The sequence below is a fragment of the Chiloscyllium plagiosum genome, unplaced genomic scaffold (assembly GCF_037043375.1).
Source record: "Chiloscyllium plagiosum isolate Xiang-an unplaced genomic scaffold, Cpla_swu_hap1 HiC_scaffold_26, whole genome shotgun sequence".
NCBI lineage: Eukaryota > Metazoa > Chordata > Chondrichthyes > Orectolobiformes > Hemiscylliidae > Chiloscyllium > Chiloscyllium plagiosum.
This window is the reverse complement of record NW_028270164.1, coordinates 31721605-31744720: the sequence shown is the minus strand read 5'-3', so window position 1 is coordinate 31744720 and position 23116 is coordinate 31721605. Positions and strand designations below refer to the sequence as shown.

Here is a 23116-nt window from a genome sequence, read left to right as displayed (position 1 = left end):
TAGAAATTAAAGTTAAACATTTGTTTACATACTCAAGCGTTACCAAGAACTTATTAAGGTAGAGTGCAATTCATTTGCAAAATGAAGGACTCAAATATCTTTCACTTAAAATCAGCAACAGACTGCCAAGAACATTCCTCTGCTGTCAATAGTCTTCCACTGCACTATATACTTGGTTTTGGTTTTAAACTAAAGCCAAGAAATTGTGTCAAGTCTTTCTTCATCTGAACATAGTTTAGTCTCTTGAAGAAGGGCTTATGCCTGAAACGTCGATTCTCCTGTTCCTTGGATGCTGCCTGACCTGCTGCGCTTTCCAGCAACACATTTTCAGCTCTGATCTCCAGCATCTGCAGCCCTCACTTTCTCTCGATAGTTTAGTCTCTTCCCTTCTACTCCTCTGACACCCATTTCTCTTTGTTCTACTGTCACACGATTCTGTAAAATCCTTTACCTATTTTACTAAATTTGAATCTTTCAAATTAAGTTTCTGAAGGCCACTGAAATTATCTCAGGAAATATTGTATTGTGTTATTGTGATCATGGTGCAATATTCTTCCAGTCCTCCATGAACCTGTTGATATGGTCATCTCATCCCTCTCTGCCCTGTTCATTGAAGCTGCTGTCACTGGGAACCTTTCTTAATATTAAATTTACCTAAATATTAACATACATAAATACCAAATTTGCTGGTAGTTCCACTCTTACCTATTCGATCATAGCCAAAAAGGATCCAATAACGCTCTCTCTCTCATCACTGCACCATGGCATGTATTATAAAACAAAGAACAAAGAAATTACAGCATAGGAACAGACCTTTCAGCCATCCAAGTCTGCATCAATCCAGATCCTCTATCTAAACCTGTCGCCTATTTTCCAAGGATCTGTATCCCTCTGCTCCCCACCCATTCATGTATCTGTCTGGATACACCTTAAATGATGCTATTATGCCTGCCAATACCACCTCTGCTGACAACGTGTCCCAGACACACACCCCCCTCTGTGTAAAGAACTTTCCATGCATAGCTCCCTTAAAACATTTCCCCTCTTACCTTGAACTTATGACTCCTAGTAATTGAGACCCCACTCTGGGAAAAAGCTTCTTGCTATCCATCCTGTCTATACCTCTCATGATTTTGTAGACCTCAATCAGATTCCCCCTCAACCTCCAATGAAAATAATCCTCATCTACTCAACCACTCTCCACAGCTTGCACCCTCCATACCAGACAACATCCTGGTGAACCTCCTCTGTACCCTCTCCAAAGCATCCACATCCTATCGGCAATGTTGCAACCAGAACTGTACACAGTATTCCAAATGTGACTGAACCAAAGTCCTATACCACTGTAACATGACTTGCCAATTCTTGTACTCAATACCCCGCCCAATGAAGGAAAGCATGCCGTATGCATTCTTGACCGCTCTATTGATCTGTATTGCCATCTTCAGGGTTCAATGAACCCGAGCACCCAGATCTCTCTGTGCATCAATTTTTTCAAAGGACTTTTCCATTAACTGTAAAGTTCACTCTTGAATTCGATCTTCCAAAATGCATCATCACACATTTGCCCGGATTGAACTCTAGCTGCCATTTCTTCACACAACTGGCCAATCTATTTGTATTCTGCTGAATTCTCTGACAGTCCCCTTCACTATCTGCTACTCCACCAATCTTCATGTCATCTGCAAACTTGATCAGACCAGCTATACCTTCCTCCAAATCATTTATGTATATCACACACAAGTGGTCCCAGTACGGATTGCTGTGGAACATCACTAGTCACAATACTCCATTTTGAGAAACTCCTTTCCACTACTGCTCTGCCTCCGGTTGCCTTGTCAGTTCTCTATCCATCCAGTTAGTACACCCTGGACCTCATGTGACTTCATTTTCACCATCAGCCTACCATGGGGAATCTTATCAAGTGCCTTACCGCAGTCCACATATATACACATCTACAGCTCTTCCTTCAATCACCTTTGTCACTTCCTCCAATAATTTTATTAAGTTGGTATGACATGACCTGCCCTGCACAAAATGCTGCCTATCACTGATAAGCCCATTTTCTTCCAAATGTAAACAGATCCTATCCCTCAGTATCTTCTCCAGCAGCTTCCCTACCACTGACACCAAGCTCACTGATCTATAATTATCTGGATTATCCTTGCTACCCTTCTAAAACAAGAGGACAACATTAGCAATTCTCCAGTCCTACAGAACCCCATCTTTGTTCAAGGATGGTGCAAAGATATCTGTTAAGGCCCTAGATATTTCCCCTCTCGCTTCCCTCGGTAACCTGGGATAGATCCCATTTGGACCTGGGAACTTGGCCACCTTAACGCCTTTTAGAATACCCAACACTTGTCCCTCCTTATGCCAACTCGACCTAGAGTAATCAAATATCCATCCCTAACCTCAACATCCGTCATGTTCCTCCCCTCAGTGAATACCGATGCAAAGTATTCGGTAAGAATCTCACTAAATTTCTCTGACCATATGTATAACTTCGCTCCTTTGTCCTTGAGTGGGCCAACCCTTTCTCTAGTTACTCTCTTGCTCCTTATGTACAAATAAAAGCCTTTGGGATTTTCTTTAACCCTGTTTCTCAAGATATTTAATGACCCTTTTTAGCCCTCTTAATCCTCATTTCGGATTGGTCCTACCTTTCTGATACTCTTCCAAAGCTTTGTCGGTTTTCAATTGCCCATACCTTATGTATTCTTTCTTTTTCCTCTTAGCCAGTCTCACAATTTCACCTATCATCCATAGTTCCCTAATCTTGCCATTTCTAGCCCTCATTTTCACAGGGACATGTCAGTCCTGAACTCTAATCAACCTCTCTTTAAAAGCCTCCCATACGTCAAATGTGAATTTACCCTCAAACAGCTGCTCCCAATCCACATTCTCCAGCTCCTGCTGAATTTTGCTATAGTTGGCCTTCTGCCAATTTAGCACTCTTCCTTTAGGACCACTCTCATCTTTCTTCATGAGTATTCTAAAACTTACAGAATTGTAATCACTATTCCCAAAGTAATCCCCTACTGAAACTTCAACCACCTGACCAGGCTCATTCCCCAATACCAGGTCCAGTATGGCACTTTCCCAAGTTAGACTATTTATATACTATTCGATAAACCCCTCCTGCATGCTCCTTTCAAATTCGGCTCCATCTGAACCTCTAACACTAAGTGAATCCCAGTCAATGTTGGGAAAATTAAAATCTCCCATCACCATCATCCTGTTGATCCTACAACTTTCCATAATCTGTCTACAAATTTGTACCTCCATTTCATGCTTGCTGTTGGGAGGCCTGTAGTACAGCCCCTGCATTGTTACCACACTCTTCCTATTTCTGAGGTCTGTCCATACTGCCTCATTGCTAGAGTCCTCCATCAGCACAGCTGTGATATCCTCTCTGACCAGTAAAGGAACTCCTCCACCCTTTTTACCTCCCTCTCTACCTCACCTGAAGCATCAATATCTTGACATATTTAGTTGTCAATCTTGCCCTTCTCTCAACCAAGTTGCAGTAATACCAACATCATCATGCTCCCAGGTACTAATCCAAGCCCTAAATTCATCTGTCTTACTAACTATACATCTCGCATTAAAACAAATGCGCCTCAGACCACCTGTCCCTTGGTGTTCATCATTTGCGTCCTGCCTACTCCTCCCCTTAGTCACGCTGACTTCATTACCCACTTCCTTACAGGTTTTAGTTACTACCTCCTTACTGTCCACTAACCACCTCATTTGGTTGCCATCCCCCTGCCATATTAGTTTAAACCCTACCCAACAGCATTAGCAAAAGCACCCCTAGGACATTGGTTCCAGTCCTGCCTAGGTGTAGACCATCCGATTTATAATAGTCCCACTTCCCCCAGAAGTAGTCCCAATGTCCAAAAAATTTGAACCCCTCCCTCCTGCACCATCTCTCAAGCCACTCATTAATCCTGCCTATTCTTTCATTTCGACTCTGACTAGCATGTGGCACTGGTAGAAATCCTGAGATTACTACCTCCAAGGTCCTATTTTTAACTTGGCTCCTAACTCCCTAAATTCTGCTTGTAGAACCTCATCCCATCTATTACCTGTATCATTGGTGCCTATATACAACATGACAGTTGGCTGTTCACCCTCCCCCTTCAGAAAGCCCTGCAGCCGATCTGAGACATCCCTGACCCATGCACCTAGGAGGCAACATACTATTTGGGAGTCTTGGTTTCAACCACAGAACCGCCTATCTACTCCGCTTACAGCTGAATCCCCTATGACTATAGCCCTTCCACTCTTTTTCCCACCCTTCTGTACAGCAGAGCCAGCTATGGTGCCATGAACTTGGCTACTACTGCATTCCCCTGGTAAGCCATCTCTCCCAACTGTATCCAAAACGGTATACCTGTTTTGGAGGGAGATGATCGCAGTGGACACCTACACTGCCCTCCTGCTCTTTCTATATCTTTTGGTCACCCATTCCCTTTCTCCTTCAGCAATCCTAATCTGCGGTGTGACCAATTCGCTAAACATGCTGTCCATGACCTCCTCAACATCATGGATGCTCCAAAATGAGTCCATCCATAGCTCCAAAATGGTCATGCAGGCTAACAAGAGTTGCAGCTGGACACACTTCTTGAACATGAAGGGGTTAGGGGCATTAGACACACCATCCCTGAGCTCCAACACTGAGCAAGAGGAGCATAACACAGGTCTGGGGTCTGCTGCTATTTTTACTCTTAAACTTAACTTAGTCCAACTATAATACCAAAGAAAGGATAAATGAAATGGAAAAAAAGAAATTTTTAATCACTCACACTACTTAGCAGCACACGATTAAAAAAAAGAAAAGCCTTACCTTATCAACACACCACAGTATTTTTTTTTCGGTTAGAGGAGGGCGGTGGGCGGGTGGGTGACACTGCACATGTAGTGTCAGGTTTAGCCACTGCCCAAATAGATGTTCACTCACCTTCTCTTATCCCCCTCTTCATCATCTGCATTCTAAGACCTTTCTTAGATACTTTGTATACAAGAATAGGGTGTTGCTGACAAGCCCAGGATTGATTGCCCACCATCAACTGTCTTTAAAAATGTGTTGTGTCATTTTGAATGGTTTCTCAAGACATTTTAGGGGGTAGTTAGGAATCAACCACATTACTAGAGAGACATATGGGACAAACAAATAAGGAGAACAGATGGCATCTTCTAAAAAAAAGTGGATTTTCATGGCAATCAGATAGTTTCATTGCCATCATGATTGAAAGTAGTTTACATTCCAGATTTATTGAATTAATTCAATTTAAATTCTTCAGGAGTCTAGTTTGGATCCAAACTCATGTCTCTGGATCATTATTCAAAACCTTTGGACAACAGGTCCACAAATATAATCACTACATCTATTGTATCTCCTGAAGACACAAGCTCTATTTCTCCATTATTCTTTTCAACTATTACACTATCATATTATTTGCCTGAAATCTAGTCTTTGATGAGTTACAACATTTCCATCGCTGAGGTTTGGAAAGACTGAAGCCACTGAGCAGGATTTTGGGTTGAGACATGAAGGGGAGATTAAATGAGGGTCGCAGCCCTTTACTGTGCAGAAAACATTTCACCTGGAAGCGATTTTCCAAGTTGGCCAATTAGACGCCAGAGGGTGAATTTATCATCTAATTAAGGAAGCTGGTTTGAACCATTAAGCCCTCCGAGATGAAGCAGTTCAGGTCAGAAGACGGAGGAGTGTTTCCCATTTGAGGTGCATTCTCTGCACATATTAAAACTTTTAACTTAAAAAAATAGCCTCAACAGCCAGGTTTACAAACCCTTAAAGAGAGCGAACTTTGGCTGCATCGGAGGTCAGATGTACAGGGAGTGCCTCAAAGACTGACTGGAGTATTAGCCTTTCAATCTACTCCAAGGAGACTGCCAAATGCCAAATGTCTCAGGGCAGCTGGCAGTCAAACTGACAAGTTCTAATTGGCTTATTGCAATAAGCCTTTGTAGATAATTGAGCCTTTTCAATTGGCTACTGATGGGCAAAAATCCAACCCTTCACCTTTGAACCCCATCACTAAATCAATCCTCTCCGTTGAATCTCTCTCTAAATGTTATAGCTGAGCAAATCATTGCTGACACAGAAAATATATTTTTTTACTCATAAAAATCAATGTGGACTGGAACCCCATAATTGAGATATTCAGAGAAGAGATTTAAAGAAGCCATTGAGATCATGACAGTCTCATCAGTAAAGGCATTTCATGCTGGAATACCAGAACATATAACATGTCGTAGGTTCTATTCTCAATATCCTACATCCTTTGATATTCTTATGCTCAAAGTAAGAAAGGGAATACACAAGGTTTCCCACTTCTGGTCGCTATCAATTGTGCTCTGCTGGAAAATGTTGGTTTGGGCTCAGTTTTGATGCTCACTTCAGGTAAATTGCTTACCAACATTCTCTGTCTAGGCTCAAAGATGATGTTGCCTAGGGTGAGGTACTGGCATACTGCTAATGACTTTTACACTAGATATCCCCCAAGGCTTAAATCCTGCCTAGATTGAAAGAAAAAAAGTCTCCTCTTTTTGCCATTTATTTGGATCCCAAACTGACAATTAGATAACCAAACTTTGATCATTTATAAACCCATAATTCAACACAATTGAAAGAAGGGTATATGACTAGTGTCAGAGTATCTTTTTGAAAACAAAAATCACAAAGAGGACTATGCTTCTGAAAAAGAGATCCGGCTACTGTGGATGCTTTGCTCTGCACCACATTTGTGGTACATTTGAATAGGAAAGCACTTCAACAACAGTTCATGCAATATTTCATACAGACAGAAGACATGAATACCAGGAAGCTACGGATCACACAATGCCACAGTTCACTGTTCAGATGCGAGCAAAAGAGTTACAATTACTGCATCATACATATAGAGACAGGTAGTGATCATACCTGTTTACTGATCATAAGGCAAGCTCATCAAATACTTCAGATTTAAATATAACTCATTGTATCTTTAGCAAATTATAAATCAGAAAAATGGACTTAACCTCACAATTGTTGCCTTAAGTTAAAACATAAGAATGGAGCCTGCCCAAGATAAGGACTTCCAAAGAAATAAATTTGACTGAATAAACTGAGCCAGAACAAATACAAATTGAGAAGAGGCCAAAGATAAAAACAACACCTTTTCTAAAAAAAAACTGGAAGTCCTTTTCTAAGAAATAAGAATGGAAATTCACCGAATTTTAAAGCACAGAAAAATAATTTGGTCTGTTATATCCTCGTCTTTAATGAAGCGGTTGCTTATACCTGTCTAATTGCTTGGGAGTCAAGCTTTGTTTATGTGACCAGGTATGAGCTCAGCTGCAGACGAAATAAAACTGTGAACCTCGGTCATTTTGATCATGACCATACCTTAAAGCTTTGTTAATCAAACTGGTTTATAATGCAATATATACAATCATTATTTATCTAAAAAGATAAATATTTTTAATTCTGCTTGCGTGTGGTACAAATGTCAAGATAAAATGATTAACAACATTTGCCTCATTGAAAGTCACAGGCATGAAAACCCACCCACAAGGCAGCTTTTTATGGTCTATCAGCTTGGATCACCAGTGGCATTAAGATAACAAAACAGCCATTACAACGATACATCCTGTGTGAAAGAAATAAATTATCAGACATCTTGAACCATAAAATTTATCTTACAAAGGGATGTGACCTTTAAAAGTTAATTACTTTTGTACAATTCAGTTTGTCTTCTTTGATGTTTGTCTCTGGTCTGATTAGCTACTAACTATTTCATTATATTCTTGTTAGAGCCATTTAAAATTCAATGAGCAAAATTAATGCTTACTAGTACCCAGGTTTTACATTTCAGAAATCTTCAAAAGATGATTATTTAGCCTTTGATGTAGCCCAGTTTTCACCATGCACAGTCCAACAATTCAAATGCTTCTCACCCATTAAATCGGTGTCAGATAATTCAGCCATGCTACAATTTCCTTTCATAAATTAGGATTCAAATCTAGTAAATAGGCCCCCACACTGTTCAAAAAATAGCTTCCATGACAGAATCATTAGTAGTGGAATCCTCATAATTCTCAGTTAATTGCTTCAAAATGTCTAGACCATTTTAAGGTTCACATTCACTCAATGTTGAATGTTTCTCCAGCAGAAGCCTTGCAACAGACCAACAATTCCACATAGAATAAAAGGGGTCTGCCATTGTGAAGTCTGGAAGAATCAAATACTTGACACAGTCTATTTTCCCTACCATCAATAATACATCAAGACAGAAAACAAACAAAAGTTAGAGTCAGAGATGTACAGCACAGAAACAGACCCTTCAGTCTAACTTGTCCATGCGATCAGATATCCTAACCTAATTTAGTTCCATTTGCTGGCACTTGGCCCATATCCCTCTTAACCCTTCCTATCCATACACCCATCCGGATGCCTTTTAAATGTAATTGTACCAGCCTCCACCACTTCCTCTGACAGCTCATTCCATACACGCACTACCCTCTGTGTGAAAAAGTTGCCCCTTAGGTCCCATTTAAATCTTTCCCCTCTCACCTTAAACCTATGCCCGCTAGTTCTGGACTCCCCCACCCCAGGGAAAAGACTTTGTCTATTTACCCTATCCGTGCCCCTCATGATGTTATAAACCTCTATAAGGTCACCTCTCAGCCTCTGACACTCAAGGGAAAAACTGCCCCAGCCTATTCAGCATCTCCCGACAGCTCAAATCCTCCAAACCTGGCAACATTCTTGTAAATCTTTTCAGAACCCTTTACAATTTCATAACATCTTTCTAATAGTAGGGAGACTAGAATTGCACACAATATTCCAAAACTGACCTAACCAATGTCCCATAGTGCCGCAATATCACCTTCCAACTCTTATACACAATGCACTGGCCAACAAAGGAAAGCTCACCAAGTGCCTTTTTCACTATCCTATCTATCTGCGACTCCGCTTTCAAGGAACTATGAACCTGCATTCCAAGGTCTATTTTTTCAGCAACACTTCCCAGGACTTTACCATTAAGTGTATAAGTCCTGCGCTGATTTGCCTTTCCAAAATGCAGCACCTCACATTTATCTAAATTAATCTCCATCTGCCAATCCTCAGCACATTGGCCCACCTGATCAAGATCCCATTGTACACTGAGGTAACCTTCATTGTCCACTACACCTCTAATTTTGGTGTCATCTGCAAACATACTAACGATACTTCCTATGTTCACATCCAAATCATTTGTATAAAATGACAAAAATCAGTGGATCCAACATTGATCCTTGTGGTCACAGGCCTCCAGACTGAAAGGTAACCCTCCACCACCACCTCTGTCTTCTACCTTCAAGCCAGTTTTGTATCCAAATGGTTAGTTCTCCCTGTATTTCATGAAATCTAACGTTGCTAACCAGTGTACCTTGAGGAACCTCGTCGAATGCCTTACAGAAGTCCATATAGATCATGTCCACTGCTCTGCTCTCATCAATCCTCTTAGTTACTTCTTCAAAAAACTCAATCAACTTCATGAGACATGATTTCCCACGCACAAATCCCTGCTAACTTTCCCAAATCAGTCCTTTCTTTTCTAAATACATGTAAATCCTGTCCCTCAGGATTCCCTTCATCAACTTACCCACCACCGGTGTCTGGTTCACCAATCTACAGTTCCCTGGCTTGTCCTTCCCACCTTTCTTACATAGTGGCACCACGTTAGCTAACCTGCAGTCTTCTAGCACCTCACCTGTGACTATTGATGATTACAAATATCTCAGCAAGGGGCCCAGCAATTGCTTCTCACAGAGTTAGCAAGTTTTGAGAAGATTTGTAGCTCAGGTTGAGGTTCTGGATGTAAGTTTGCTCGCTGAGCTGGAAGATTCATTTTCCGATGTTTTGTCACCATAACAGGTTACATCATTAGTGAACATCTGGTGAAGCACTGTTGTTATGACCCGCTTTCTATTTATGTGTTCAGGTTTCCTTAGGTTGGTGATGTCATTTCTGGTAGCGATGTCATTTCTGGTAGCGATGTCATTTCTGGTAGCGATGTCATTTCTGGTAGCGATGTCATTTCTGGTAGCGATGTCATTTCTGGTAGCGATGCCATTTCTGGTAGCGATGCCATTTCTGGTAGCGATGCCATTTCTGGTAGCGATGCCATTTCTGGTAGCGATGCCATTTCCTGTTATTTTTCTCAGAGGATGGCAGATAGGATCCAAGTCAATGTGTTTGTTGATAAGAGTTCCGGTTGAAAATGCGGTGTACACACCGCCACAAGCAAAGTTTGAGGAAGCTCTGGGTGTGCTGTACTCCATCACTAACACCCTGGAGACGGAACACCCTGAGGCCCTGTTTAATGTAACTGGCGACTTCAATCAAGCCAATCTAAGGAAGGTGTGCCCAAGTACCACCAGAACATTACCTGCCTCACCAGGGGCCTGATCATTTTCGACCACTACTACATCACTGTGAAAGATGCCTACCGTACTAGCTCCCACCCTCATTTCGGGAACTCCAACCACAATGCCATGTTTCTTCTCCCGGCTTACAGGCAAAAGCTCAAGCAGGAGACTCCTCATGGATACAGATGCAGTGCTGGTCGGAGGAGGCAGAGGATCAACTCCGGTGCTGTCTAGAATCGGCTGATTGGGCCACGTTCAATCAGTCCGCAGGTACCTTGGACGAGTATGCCTACACCATCACAGGTTTTATCAGCAAGTGTGTGGAGGACTGCCTACTGAGGAAGTCAATCTGGGTGTTCCCCAAAAGGAAACCCTAGATGAATCAGGACATACAGAACCTGCGAAAAACCAGGTGTGAGGCCTTCAGATCAGGAGACCCACTCAAATTTGGGAATCCAAGTATGACCTTCGCAGAGCCATTAAGACAGCCAAGGACCAATACTGATCCAAACTAGACACCCAGACAGACACCTAGCGACTATGACAAGGACTGAATGACATCAGATTCTAAAAAAAGAAACAGTGCAAGATAGCAGACCATGACACATCCCTCCCAGATCGTCTTAACACCTTCTATGCTCGCTTTGAGCAGAATTGCGGTGGAGAGGTGACACCAATTCTGACAAGTCCCGATGAACCTATCCCAACAGAGGTCAGATCAGTTTTCCTTTGTGTGACTCCAAGGAAAGCGATGGGACCAGACGGAGTATCAGGACGTGCACTCGGAGCATGCACAGATCAACGGGCAGAGGTCTTCTCGGACATTTTCTACCTCTCCCTGCAGCAGGCCACTGTCCCTGCCTATTTCAAGAGGGCCAACATCATCCCTGTGCCTAAGAAGGCTCATGCAGCATGTCTCAATGACTACTGCTCAGTGGCCTTAACATCACTGGTCATGAAGTGCTTTGAAAGGCTGATCATGGCATTAATCAACTCCAGCCTCCCCACTACTCTTGACCCACTCCAATTTGTCTATCGGATCAACAGATCCACGTCAGATGCCATATCACTTGCCCTTCACTCCTCCCTAGAACATCTTGACATCAAGAACAGCTACGTAAGAATCCTACTAATTGACTACAGTTCAGCTTTCAACACTATTATTCCCTTGAGACTGATTACTAAATTTAGTAATCTTGGATTAAGCCCCACTCTCTGCTACTGGACTCTCAGTTTCCTGACCCACAGGCCACAATCAGTGAAGATTGGGGACAATATTTCATCCTCACTGACATTCAACACGGGATCCCCCAGGGGTGTGTACTCAGCCCCCTACCGTACTCACTGTATACCCATGGCGGCATCACCAAATACTAGACTATTTACAAGTTCGCTGATGACACCAACATAGTCGGTCGAATCTCAAATGGCGATGGAACAGACTACAGACGGGAGGTGGAAGACCTGGAAAAATGGTGCACTGAGAACAACCTAGCTCTCAATGCCAGCAAAACCAAGGAACTCATTATTGACTTTCGGCAGGATGTTACACATGTCCCCCACTCATTAACAGCACAGAGGTGGAATGAGTGGAGAGTGTTAAGGTCTTGGGAGTGGTCATCCACAATAAGCTTTCTTGGACTCTTCATGTGGACGCACTGGTTACAAAGGCCAAACAATGTCTCTTTTTCCTCAGGCACCTGAGAAAATTTGGCATGACAGCGAATGCCCTTGCCAACTTCTTTACGTGTGCCATCGAGAGCATTCTGTCTGGATGTATCACTACCTGGTATGGCAACCGTACCATTCAAGATCAGAGACGGTTATAGAGAGTGGTGAACTCGGCCTGGACAATCACAAAGGCCAACCTCCCATCTATAGAATCCATCTACCAAGCCCGCTGTCAAGGAAAAGCCGCCAGCGTTCTCAAAGACCCATCCCACCTTGGCAATGCTTTTCTACAACCTCAGGGAGAAGGTACAGAAGCCTGAACACGCACCAGCCAGTTTCGAAACAGTTTCTACTCTACTGTTGCTAGAATACCGAATGGACTCTCAAACTCTTAGCATTCGCCTGTACCTGTGTTTTGGTTTTTGCCACTGTGTACCTATTATTTACTTATCAATGCTATTTAACTATGTGATCTGCCTGTATTGCTCGCAAGACAAAGCTTTTCACTGTGCCTTGGTATATGTAACAATAAATTCAATTCAATACGAATGCCATGCTTCTAGGAATTCTCGTGCGTGTTTCTGTTTGGCTTGTCCTAGGATGAATGTCTTGTCTCCGTGAAAGTGATGTGCTTCCTCATCTGTATGTAAGGAACCAGAACTCTATCAACAAACACATCGACTTGGATCCTGTCTGCCACTCTCGGAGATAAACCACAGGAAATGACATCACCAACCCAAGGAAACCTAAACACAAATAGAAAATGGGTCATAACAACAGTACTTCACCGGAGGTTCACTGATGACGTTACCTGATATGGTGACAAAACGTCTGAAAATGAACCTTCCAGCTCAGCGAGCAAACTTACATCCTTCTCACAGAGTTCTACGGTACACTTAATTGGGTCCTTTATATCCACCTTTATGCATTTTAAGGCATCCAGCAAAGATCAGGTGTAGACAGCAGAGATCGAGTGAATCCTTAAAAGAGTATAAAGGCAGTAGGTATAGTTAAATTGGAAATCTGAAAGGCAAAAAGGAGACATGAGATAGCTTTGGCAAATAGGGTTAAGGAGAATCCAAAGAGATTCTATAAATACATTTGGGATAAAAGGGTAGTTAGGGAGAGAATAAGGTCCCTCAAGGATCAGCAAGGCAGCCCTTGTGTGGAATCACAGGAGTTGGAGGAGATACTAAACCAGTATTTTGCCGTAGCAGAGGCAAGCCTCCAAACATAATGCAATTCTCCTTTCTAAAAACAACCAGCAAACTCCATTTAAGGTTAGGTACTAAATAATTAGAATACAGTGCATATACAATGGTATTATTTTTACATGTAAATACCACAATGACGAGGATGCATAAATGTCAACGCTGCAGAAAGCATTGTAAAAACAGTATTTGGAACGTGGAGATAATTTCAATATGCTGACAAAGATTCTAAATAGCATGCATAGTTATCATTCTCCAATTCTGTTTCTGACTGGAGAACGTGTCGAAAGGAAAATTAGTGATACATAGAAAAACATGACGGCACAGGACAATTAATACTATTTTGAAGCTTGCTGCGAGATTTAAAATGAAAATCAAAATTACTCTCGTTTGTGAATAAGGAAAGGTGGGGAAAAATGAGAAATTATATAACTTAGAAGCAACTCTGTGGTCTCTGGTATGACTAAAGCTGAACATCTTTCATACCTCTTGAACCAATCAATGCATCAGGCTCAACATCCTCACTACACACCACGGAGGATTTAAAAAAAAACAGCCTGACTTATCTTACTTATCAGCAAGCCAGTGGGTGTTAGAAACCAGAAGTGAGTAGGTCAGACCAAACAGGAGAGTGACGATATGAAGTTTATGTTACTGACTGCAGGTAAATCAGCTGGAAGCCATTGCACCACACCATTGCTTGGACTTGCTCTTCAACTAGCACATTTGCACTAGACAAGATACCACAGTGCCTGGACTTCAAGTCAAGAAAAAATAAGTAACTTACATTTGTAGTGTACCGGCACTGTTGGATTTCTCAACCCACTCCTATTTTTCATTGTTATTCTGCCTCTCAACAATATCCAAAAACATATCGAATTCCGCATGTATATTGATAGTTCTATCTCGCCACCACCTCTTGAATCCTCCACTGCTTCCGATTTCTCATTCTGCTTGCGAGACATCTAGTGCTGAATGAGCAGAAGTTTCCTCTAGCGAAATACTACGCAGACTGATATGTGACAGTCCCTGACACTAATTACATTCACCTTGCCATTGTCTGTGGCTAAACCTGACAGGACACTGAGTTTGTGAACAATCTTATTCTATGATGAGCTTCCAACACCATATCCCCACCATCACTAAGTTCCAACTCTGTTACATTGACAATCTTCACCGCGGCTTCAGCTCATCTGCTTCCAAAATCCTCAGATTGTCTCAGTTACCTCTCATCTCAAATATTTCAATGCTGGACTTGCTAGCCACCCATCTGGCACATTCCCTAAAAATGAACGCATCCAAAGATCAGCTGCACATATCCCAAGTCATAGTCACCCATCGCCTATGTTCACTAACGTGCATCTTCTCTGGCCTGACAGGGATGTAAAAATTAAATCTAAACATTATTTTCAAAACACTTATTAGCCTCATACCTTTCCAATTCTGTGACCTCCTGCACTCCCTAAAAAACTCTGGGTGATATTTCTTATTTCTTGGAGGAGTAAAGGAAGTGGAACAGATATAGAGGGATCCATTAACTCTCACTCTCACCCCCACACCCCCCCCCCGCCCCGCCTCTGTGCCAATCAACCATCAGATGGTCACATTGTGGCTGTCCAACAGGAAGGAGGGCCATAATAGATGCATGGAAAACCGTTTCCTTACTACAAACTGTTCCCTTTTCAATCCTGCAGTTACTTTTTGGGCCAAATTGTCATACCTGCCTCATGACTTTGAGATAGAGAGTTAATATAAAATATAATGTTTAACATCTTTTACAGCTACATTCATAACATACACATCACACCTTAGTGTGAATATACAACATGTGGGTCATCAGAAACCATACTGCAGGATACATCATCCAGCAAAGAGATAATGCCTCAGTCACCATTAGAGTTGTAGAGGTGCTGACCTCAGAATCAATTTTTATTAATCTTTGACATAACAAAAAGAGTTAAGCAGTCATTAATTATCTTACAGATGTTGTTACCTTCCACAGCAGTACCTGCGAGTACATTCAACCACAGCCACATGGCAATCTCTAAACTAAATTTCTGCTGCCTTGCATAAATGACTCAAACTGCTTTAAATCAATCTGGTGAGAAATGCAATGGGCAACAAAAAGAACTGCAAAAGCCTCATTAAAGGGCTACCTCACCCATGTGTCTTCCAGACCCAGTAATGTTGGCATGTGTGCATACGTGTCTGATGTGTGTGTATGTTTAGATTAGATTAGATTAGATTACAGTGTGGAAACAGGCCCTTCGGCCCAACAAGTCCACACCGACCCGCCAAAGTGAAACCCACTCATACCCCTACATTTACCCCTTACCCAACACTACGGGCAATTTTTTAGTATGGCCAATTCACCTGACCCTGCACATCTTTGGACTGTGGGAGGAAACCGGAGCACCCGGAGGAAACCCACGCAGACACGGGGAGAATGTGCAAACTCCACACAGTCAGTCGCCTGTGTGTGTCTAGCTCTTGTTCCTGATGTCCCTTCAATTTAACTTCTTGTGCATCTGTTTTTAATAGTTCTAAACATTAATAACATTGCTTTCAACTGTCCAAGTATTAATCTCTGGAATTCCTTTCATAAGATTCTGCCTTGAACTACCCTGTTTTAAAATGTTCCTTAAAACCTACCTTTTTGATAAGGCTTTAGGCCATCTGCCCCAATATTTCTTTATGTGACTCAATGTCAAGTTTTGCTTGACAGCCTCCTGTGAAGTACTTTGGGACGTTAAGATAATTGAAAGTTGTTGAAAACATGTCCTCAGGCATCCAACTTTATAACCTGGTGTTGAAATTGATATGACTGCAGTAAACAGGTTAGAGGACAGTAATAATAGTCTCACATTTAAGTATAACTCAATAACATTAGTCCTAGTCCACTGCTACAAGTGGCATACCCTATACACCTCATACAGACGTTAGTTTGTATGTAAGTTAATTAATTGATATTTATTACTACAACGTCTGCTTCTATTCATCATTTAATATTTTATGTAACATACCTTACCATTCAAGTAGCAGAGGATTCGTAGTACCAGAGTAATTTTTAAAATATAAATGAACATACTTATGCTCTGTCACAAATTTACCAGTTTGTAAAACTAGATGAAAATAATACTCGGGTGCAATTCTCCCTTATTTCACTTCCATAGCACTTGCATAACGCTAGAAATTACAGCAGCAAAAATGCTCTCTCTTTCACAACAAATATTTAACAGAATTAATTGGATTTCAACCAAACACTGAACTGCAACAATGGATTCAAATGGGAAGCAAATGATAAAGATAGGGAGTATTTCAAGGGAGAACCTGGCATCCTTGGGACATGTCAAGCTGGATCACTGGGGAGTTCTGCAAAACATCTGCTTTGATAAACAGACCAAAGCTAGCATCCACAAAGTTTCTTTAAAGCATTTCTAGAGTTATATAGGCAGGATCTATATGCTACTTTAGTAAAGTGTAGGCTGCTTTTGTCAGTAGAATAGTCAGTTTGACATAGTTCAGAATTCAATTTTGGTAAGGAGGCATTAATTACTGTATTGTTAATTGGAGTTGGTCAGATTCTGAGGGATGTGCCCTTTGTATTGGAAGCAGCTGAGCCAATTCAGCCTTGTATAAATCCCAGTTTGTTGCCACCTAGACTCCTGAACAGAGAGTGGACTCAGGAAGTGCTCCATCTGTTAATCCCATTGAAGTGAAGCAGTGGCGGGGAGAGGCTTCAGCAATGCTGCAGTCCCTTACACACGAGTTGTATCTGTTCAGAGACAAATCCTGGAACAGACAGAGGGAGCAAGGCAGGCAAAGCAAGGTAAAAGGAAACTTCAGAAAACTCTGAGTCCCAGAGGAGAACATTGAGTCAGTTATCCAAATAATCAATTATCCGAATGAAATACTGCCCGCCCATCTCATTCAGATAATCGCGGTTCCTCTGTAAATAACTGGCAAGGAGTAAAATCAAGTTAGCGTGCTCATTAAAAGATAGTGGGTGACAGTTGCAAACAATGTGCCTTCAACAATTTTAGCAGGACTTGGTCTGTCCATTATGCCAGCTTGCAATAGTACTTCCCAGCTTTCTTTTTCAATTTCTTATTTCGCTTCCTTGGATAACCTGACAGATATCCAGATATTAACTGTGTCCTCCAGGGCCTTAATGGCCCTGTGTATTTCCTCCAATTGCCCCATCACATCTCTTTGGAGATCTTGAAGGTGCCTTACTATCCTACTGATGCCAGCTATAAGGAGAACAGAGTCTCTTTTAGCCTGCCATTGGGACATCTTCAACAGCATAATTTCCTGTTAGTTTCCTTCTTTGTCTAGGAAGTGTCTGCAGATCAGAGGAATTAAAGCAGGGTGTGATACAGAGGTCAATACAATTGTCCACAATGGCTTGAAGGTAAAGAACTGTAATTTCTCAGAGGTCATCTATTTAAAGAAAGAAAATCAATCCGAGATATCACAAATAAACTATTTGTTAACAGAACCACTGACATAGCAGATACTGATTTGCCAAACATTTGGATATTATCTGTCATCACATGAAAACAAGTAATCCATTTGCAAACTGTATGAACTGAACATCAAGAATGTGCATACTAATAGAACAAGAGCTACTAAAGAACTGATGTCATTCCTGGGAAATGGGTATTGTACGTCCTGCAGGGTGTCAAAGCAACATCGCTAGCCTGACTTGGATGAATTGCTATAACCAACCCGCTCTCATTTAAATTCCTCCAGCCAAAGAACATGAGAAAATGAATTCCTCCGATTCTGCCAGCTTTTTTTCAATATTTGGAATCGGGAGGAACAAAGAAATGGGTCTTTGTGTTAGATGCTGCTCTTCTCTCACGTGGACAGCATTATCTGTGAATAATTTCATTACCTGGAAATGCACTTATTTTTCTGAGCTTTGATAAGGGAAGAGGGTTCCTCCCATCAGAATTTTATTCTTTCCTTCATATCTAGGGAAGGAACTTTTCTTAACAGAAGTGAAGTGTTCACCTCATAGTTCTGCCTTAGATTCAAATAATTTTTCCCAACTGGGTTCAGAAATGAAGCTCTTAACAAACAAAACTCCTTCAATGGTAATCAAAAGAACCTACTAAGCAAAGGAGATTTTTTTGACTCAACCAGATCTCTTAATAAAGGGCAAAGAATTAATACACTTGATAATTTCATAAGGGAACATAGTAGAAAACTTCCAACAACAGGACATTTTAATATAATTCTGCACAAACTGAGTTCAGGAAATTATGTTAAGGGTCAATTTCCTGAAACTGCCAGATGGTACTAATGAGAATTATAATCAAGATTATAATCAAGACTCTTATCAGATTCTTGTACATTTCTGGCCACCAAAATTCCAGTCAACATTTTATTAAGTTGTATACCTGTTCAATTAGCTCATGTTGTCTAACTGCAGCAAGGCAGATTTCTCCAACTAAAGAAACTACGAACAGACAGAAAATCTAGTTCTATTCATGCTTGACTCTAATTTTCCATTATTCAGAGAATTTAAGCACACAACTTGTCTAATTTCTAACCCATTAAGAATTCTACATCGCCCATTTTCTCGAGTCTTTTTTAAAAACAAATATTACAAACATTTCCACATTCAGTTTCTCCCAATGACATGATGAATAATATATAACCCAATGTTATTAAGACATACAAAACACAGAAAGTCACAGATATAATCCTAAATTACTTAAGCTCAGTTATCATAGCAGAAGGATATCAACAATTCGTCTCAATGCCCTTTTGTTTGATATTTTTTGTTATCCGATTGGGGTTCCCAATCGTAATCACCATCCAGCCCGATGAATGGTCAATAAGCATAGGTGATTTTCAGATAATGACATGCTCTGGCTCAAATGTGATATCTCCCACGGTCACGCAGCATGTCAATAGTCTCAGACTGGACGCAGACATGAAGAATGTCCAATTAGAACATAGAACATAGAAAAATACAGTGCAGTACAGGCCGTTTGGCCCTCGATGTTGCGCCGATCCAAGCCCACCTAACCTACACTAGCCCACTATCCTCCATATGCCTATCCAATGCCTGTTTAAATGCCCATAAAGAGGGAGAGTCCACCACTGCTACTGGCAGGGCATTCCGTGAACTCACGACTCGCTGAGTAAAGAATCTTCCCCTAACATCTGTCCTATACCTACCACCCCTTAATTTAAAGCTATGCCCCCTTGTAATAGCTGACTCCATACGTGGAAAACGGTTCTCATGGTCATTAGACAAGGTATCAGAATATTTCCATTGTTTGTACAACTGTATCCCATTGAGAGTCGACACCTTGTGGATGGTACAAGGGAAAGTACACAAAGCTCTGTATTGGTGAAAGTGTGGCTCAGTAGGGCAATGCTGCATGGTCCTTTTTAAGCAATTTATCTCAGCATGGGGGACTGTACAGGTTGTATTACTGAGCCAATACTTAAAACGTTGTTTCTAAAGCATGACTTCTTTTAATAATACAGGGTTGCACAAGAATACAACCATTGTGTTATAGTGGACCTGACTGTACTCTGTTCAGATTCCTTGTTTTGCAGAGTTAACAGTAAGTATAAGCTTTGGCTTGAAACATGCTTTCCTCAAAATTTCTATGAATATTATTATACTTCACAATGTCATTGCAATATTAAGGCTGTCAAACACAAATGTGGCACTGTTAATCCATTCACACCGAGTCCTACAACCACTACAGGGGTAGAAGTCTAAAAAAGATTCAAGGGAAGTCAGAAACTCCTCAAACTGTGTGCATCTGTGGAAACACTGAGCAAAATATTTTTGAAAGAATGGATGTGAGAGAAAGGCAAATCAACTCATCACTTCCATGTGCTTTCACCAGCTTGTGTTTTTTTTTATAAGCACTGGGACCGGGGACAAACATTTTTCATATATTCTTAAATTCAAAAATTTAGTTTAGGCAAATTGGGGAAAAACAGGATGACCTCAAAATAAAAAGAAACTTATTCATATGTTAGGATATGTTGCATCTCCACTCTCCTGTCAAAATTCAAGCAAATTGAAGAATCAAAATCGACTTTCATTAGCGTGGAAAATAAACTTTGCGAGATTAGTGAAGTAGGGGTATTATTAATAGTCTATTCAGAAGTGCACATTTACAGATCAGTTACCACACAACATGCACAAGGTTTCTTGCTTTAAAGGGTTTCTTTCTTTTCAAGTTTCAGTGCTTATTTCAGCCATTTTCAGTTGCACAAAGACAAGGATTTGTGAAAATAGTCGAGTCCTTGTCATTCCACTGTTGTTGTGGATTACAAACTGCAATCCAGAATTATTTGATTAGGAAAGGAAATAAAAGTTATTTGGTTTAAATCAATATCTAGAATTATGTAGAATCCATCTTCTCCTACAGAATTAGTGTAGATGAGAGATGCAAACTAGTGCAGAAAGCAAAAATAAAAATAACTAATTACAAAATCAGGATGCAGGTGATAAAACTGATACTGAATTAATAATACGGTAATGAACTATAAGCCAATTATCTGAGATCATCGTGGTTATCATTATTTATGGTTAATTACAGCAATGAAAAAAAGATAGATATGTCCAGAGAACATTTTTGTTTTTTTTAAAGAAAGAGTAATGAAGCATGACAAGCAATTTAAATAATACAGTCCCTAGTGCAAAGTCTTTTACTTAATTTTGAAATAATATAATAAACTGTGTCTGAATAATACTTTGCTCTTCATAGTATTCTGGTGAAAACTATTCAATTACAAACTTGAGTTTTTTCAGAGCATTGGGTAGACATGGCCTGTGCAGATGAGATTTCTTTTTTACTTTTCTAGCATTGCAGCTAATTTTGGTCATTTGGATACTGATTGATTGTAGCATTCATCACAAATACATTCTTTCAACAGGTCTTTCCATAGCTCAAAAGTAGAAGGGAGAAAGATTGACTTGGATTTTAGTTTAGATCCATGAATGAGTGATGAATTAGTTCATTCCCTGACCATTTATGGCATTTATGAGACAATTGGCCTGAAGTTCCTAAAGTACGCTGGATTAGCATTCTTTGTGGTTATCTATGACCCTTGCTGGAAACTCAAATGGGAACAAGACATTCTATTCTCTACAAGCTGAAAAGTCAACCTACAGCAAATAAATAGTGGCCATTTAGACAATTTGGATAAAAGAAATGGAAGGGAAGAACATCAGCAAGAAAATAAAATGGAAAGATGGATCAAACTAAATGGGATCCTTTGTTAATCAATGTTAATCCTCACATCTGGGATTTTTGATTAACTGGGATCCACTCTTAAAAGCTGTAATCATGTGTGGAGAACACCTTTTGAAAAGTAACTCACTATCAAAATGGACATAGAAGCAAGATGAAAGAAACACACAAAAAAATGAAACTGAAATAATTTAAGATTTTTTTTAAAAAAAGAGAAAATGTTAGGGAAAAAAAGGGTTATTTAAAAAAAAGTTAAATTTAAAGACCAGCATTGGAAATGGACATATTGTGGCAACAAGTTAAACAGAATAAGTTACAATATAATTTAGTCTATATAAAATAAAAGCAGTCATAAAAGCCAACCTTTATGTTCGGGTAGCTTTAGTTATCCTAGTACTAGTGTTGCTTACAACTAAAAATGTAATTTAAAAAAAATAAATTTGGTCTGGACCGGTAGGCAGAGATTGCGCTGACCTTTCTACACTAATCTCACTTTCTAGCCTCGAATGTTATGATATTTCAAGTGTTCATCAACTTACATTTTAAAGGTTGAGGTTTCCCATCTCTACTTTTCCCAGGCAGTATATTCCAGATTCGGAACATAAAAATCCAATACAGGTTCTTGCCTTTCCCCTCCCCACTTCACATTCCAAATATATGTATATATATCACAAGACTTATTAAAATGCTCAAAACAGGTCAATTTATTTGATAAATATGGCTGGAAGCATTCAATAAAATAGAAATGCTTAGAACATTAAATGTCACCTTAAATTAAATCATAATTCAAAAATATATGTACTATAACATCTTATGGGTGAGTAACATCACCCAGACAGACCGATATAACTTGAAATTGCTAGCATCATAACTGCCAAGTTTTGCTGATCATGATACTGCTGCTGGTTGTGATGAAGTCACAATCATCAAGTTAATATTGGGATGTTCAATGCATAGTTGTTGTTCAAACCCAGCACTATTTAGAAAATGAGAAACAAACATGTAACCTACCAGTTTCTTGGGTCTACCTCTGGGCTTTGTTCCTCCTGCACCACCAGATTTCTGAAAAAAAAAACACAAACAAGTTAAGAGAAAGAAAAAAAGTCTCATTCTCAAGTACTGTTGAGCACATCCATCCACAATGCTTAATAAAGTAGCAAATTAGTCAATGTGGAATGGGGAAAATTGCTCAAAAAGACTTGCATAATATGTCAACACAGGCATCATGTACAGCATTCTGCTGCATATTCCTCACTTATTACAAAACTGCCAAGAAAGAAAAAAAAATGTCCTTCACTAATGGATGTGGAAGAGCATATGGAAGCCTGGCCAAATATAAAATCAGAGGGTGGAATTTTGTGATTCTATTTTGAGAAGTGCAGATCATGTATGTCAAGAGAATACACTTAATTACATTCCAATCAACTCATGAAGATTTGGCAGATTAGTGTGGGCAAGTATCTCAGCATATCACAGGGATCAACACTGACTTCCAGATCGCCAGAAGCTACCAACCAAAGACTAGCAGCTTCTGGGATCAAGGTCTATCAAATAACTTCACAGAAGGGGCAT

General features: G+C 40.3%; 1 protein-coding gene across 6 annotated transcripts in view; it reads right to left on the bottom strand.

The window, feature by feature from the left end:
• The window catches only part of hmga1a (high mobility group AT-hook 1a), a 238426-nt gene that overhangs the window by 185198 nt on the left and 30112 nt on the right, over positions 1-23116 (bottom strand). For 5 of the 6 annotated variants that reach the window (XM_087973614.1, XM_043716780.2, XM_043716786.2 and 2 more), the window contains one exon: positions 22556-22606. In XM_087973614.1, coding sequence (XP_087829740.1) covers positions 22556-22606 — 51 coding nt within the window. Of the gene's footprint in view, positions 1-7508; positions 7662-22555; positions 22607-23116 lie in introns of those variants that run through there. The other variant, XM_087973615.1, reaches the window with a different exon arrangement.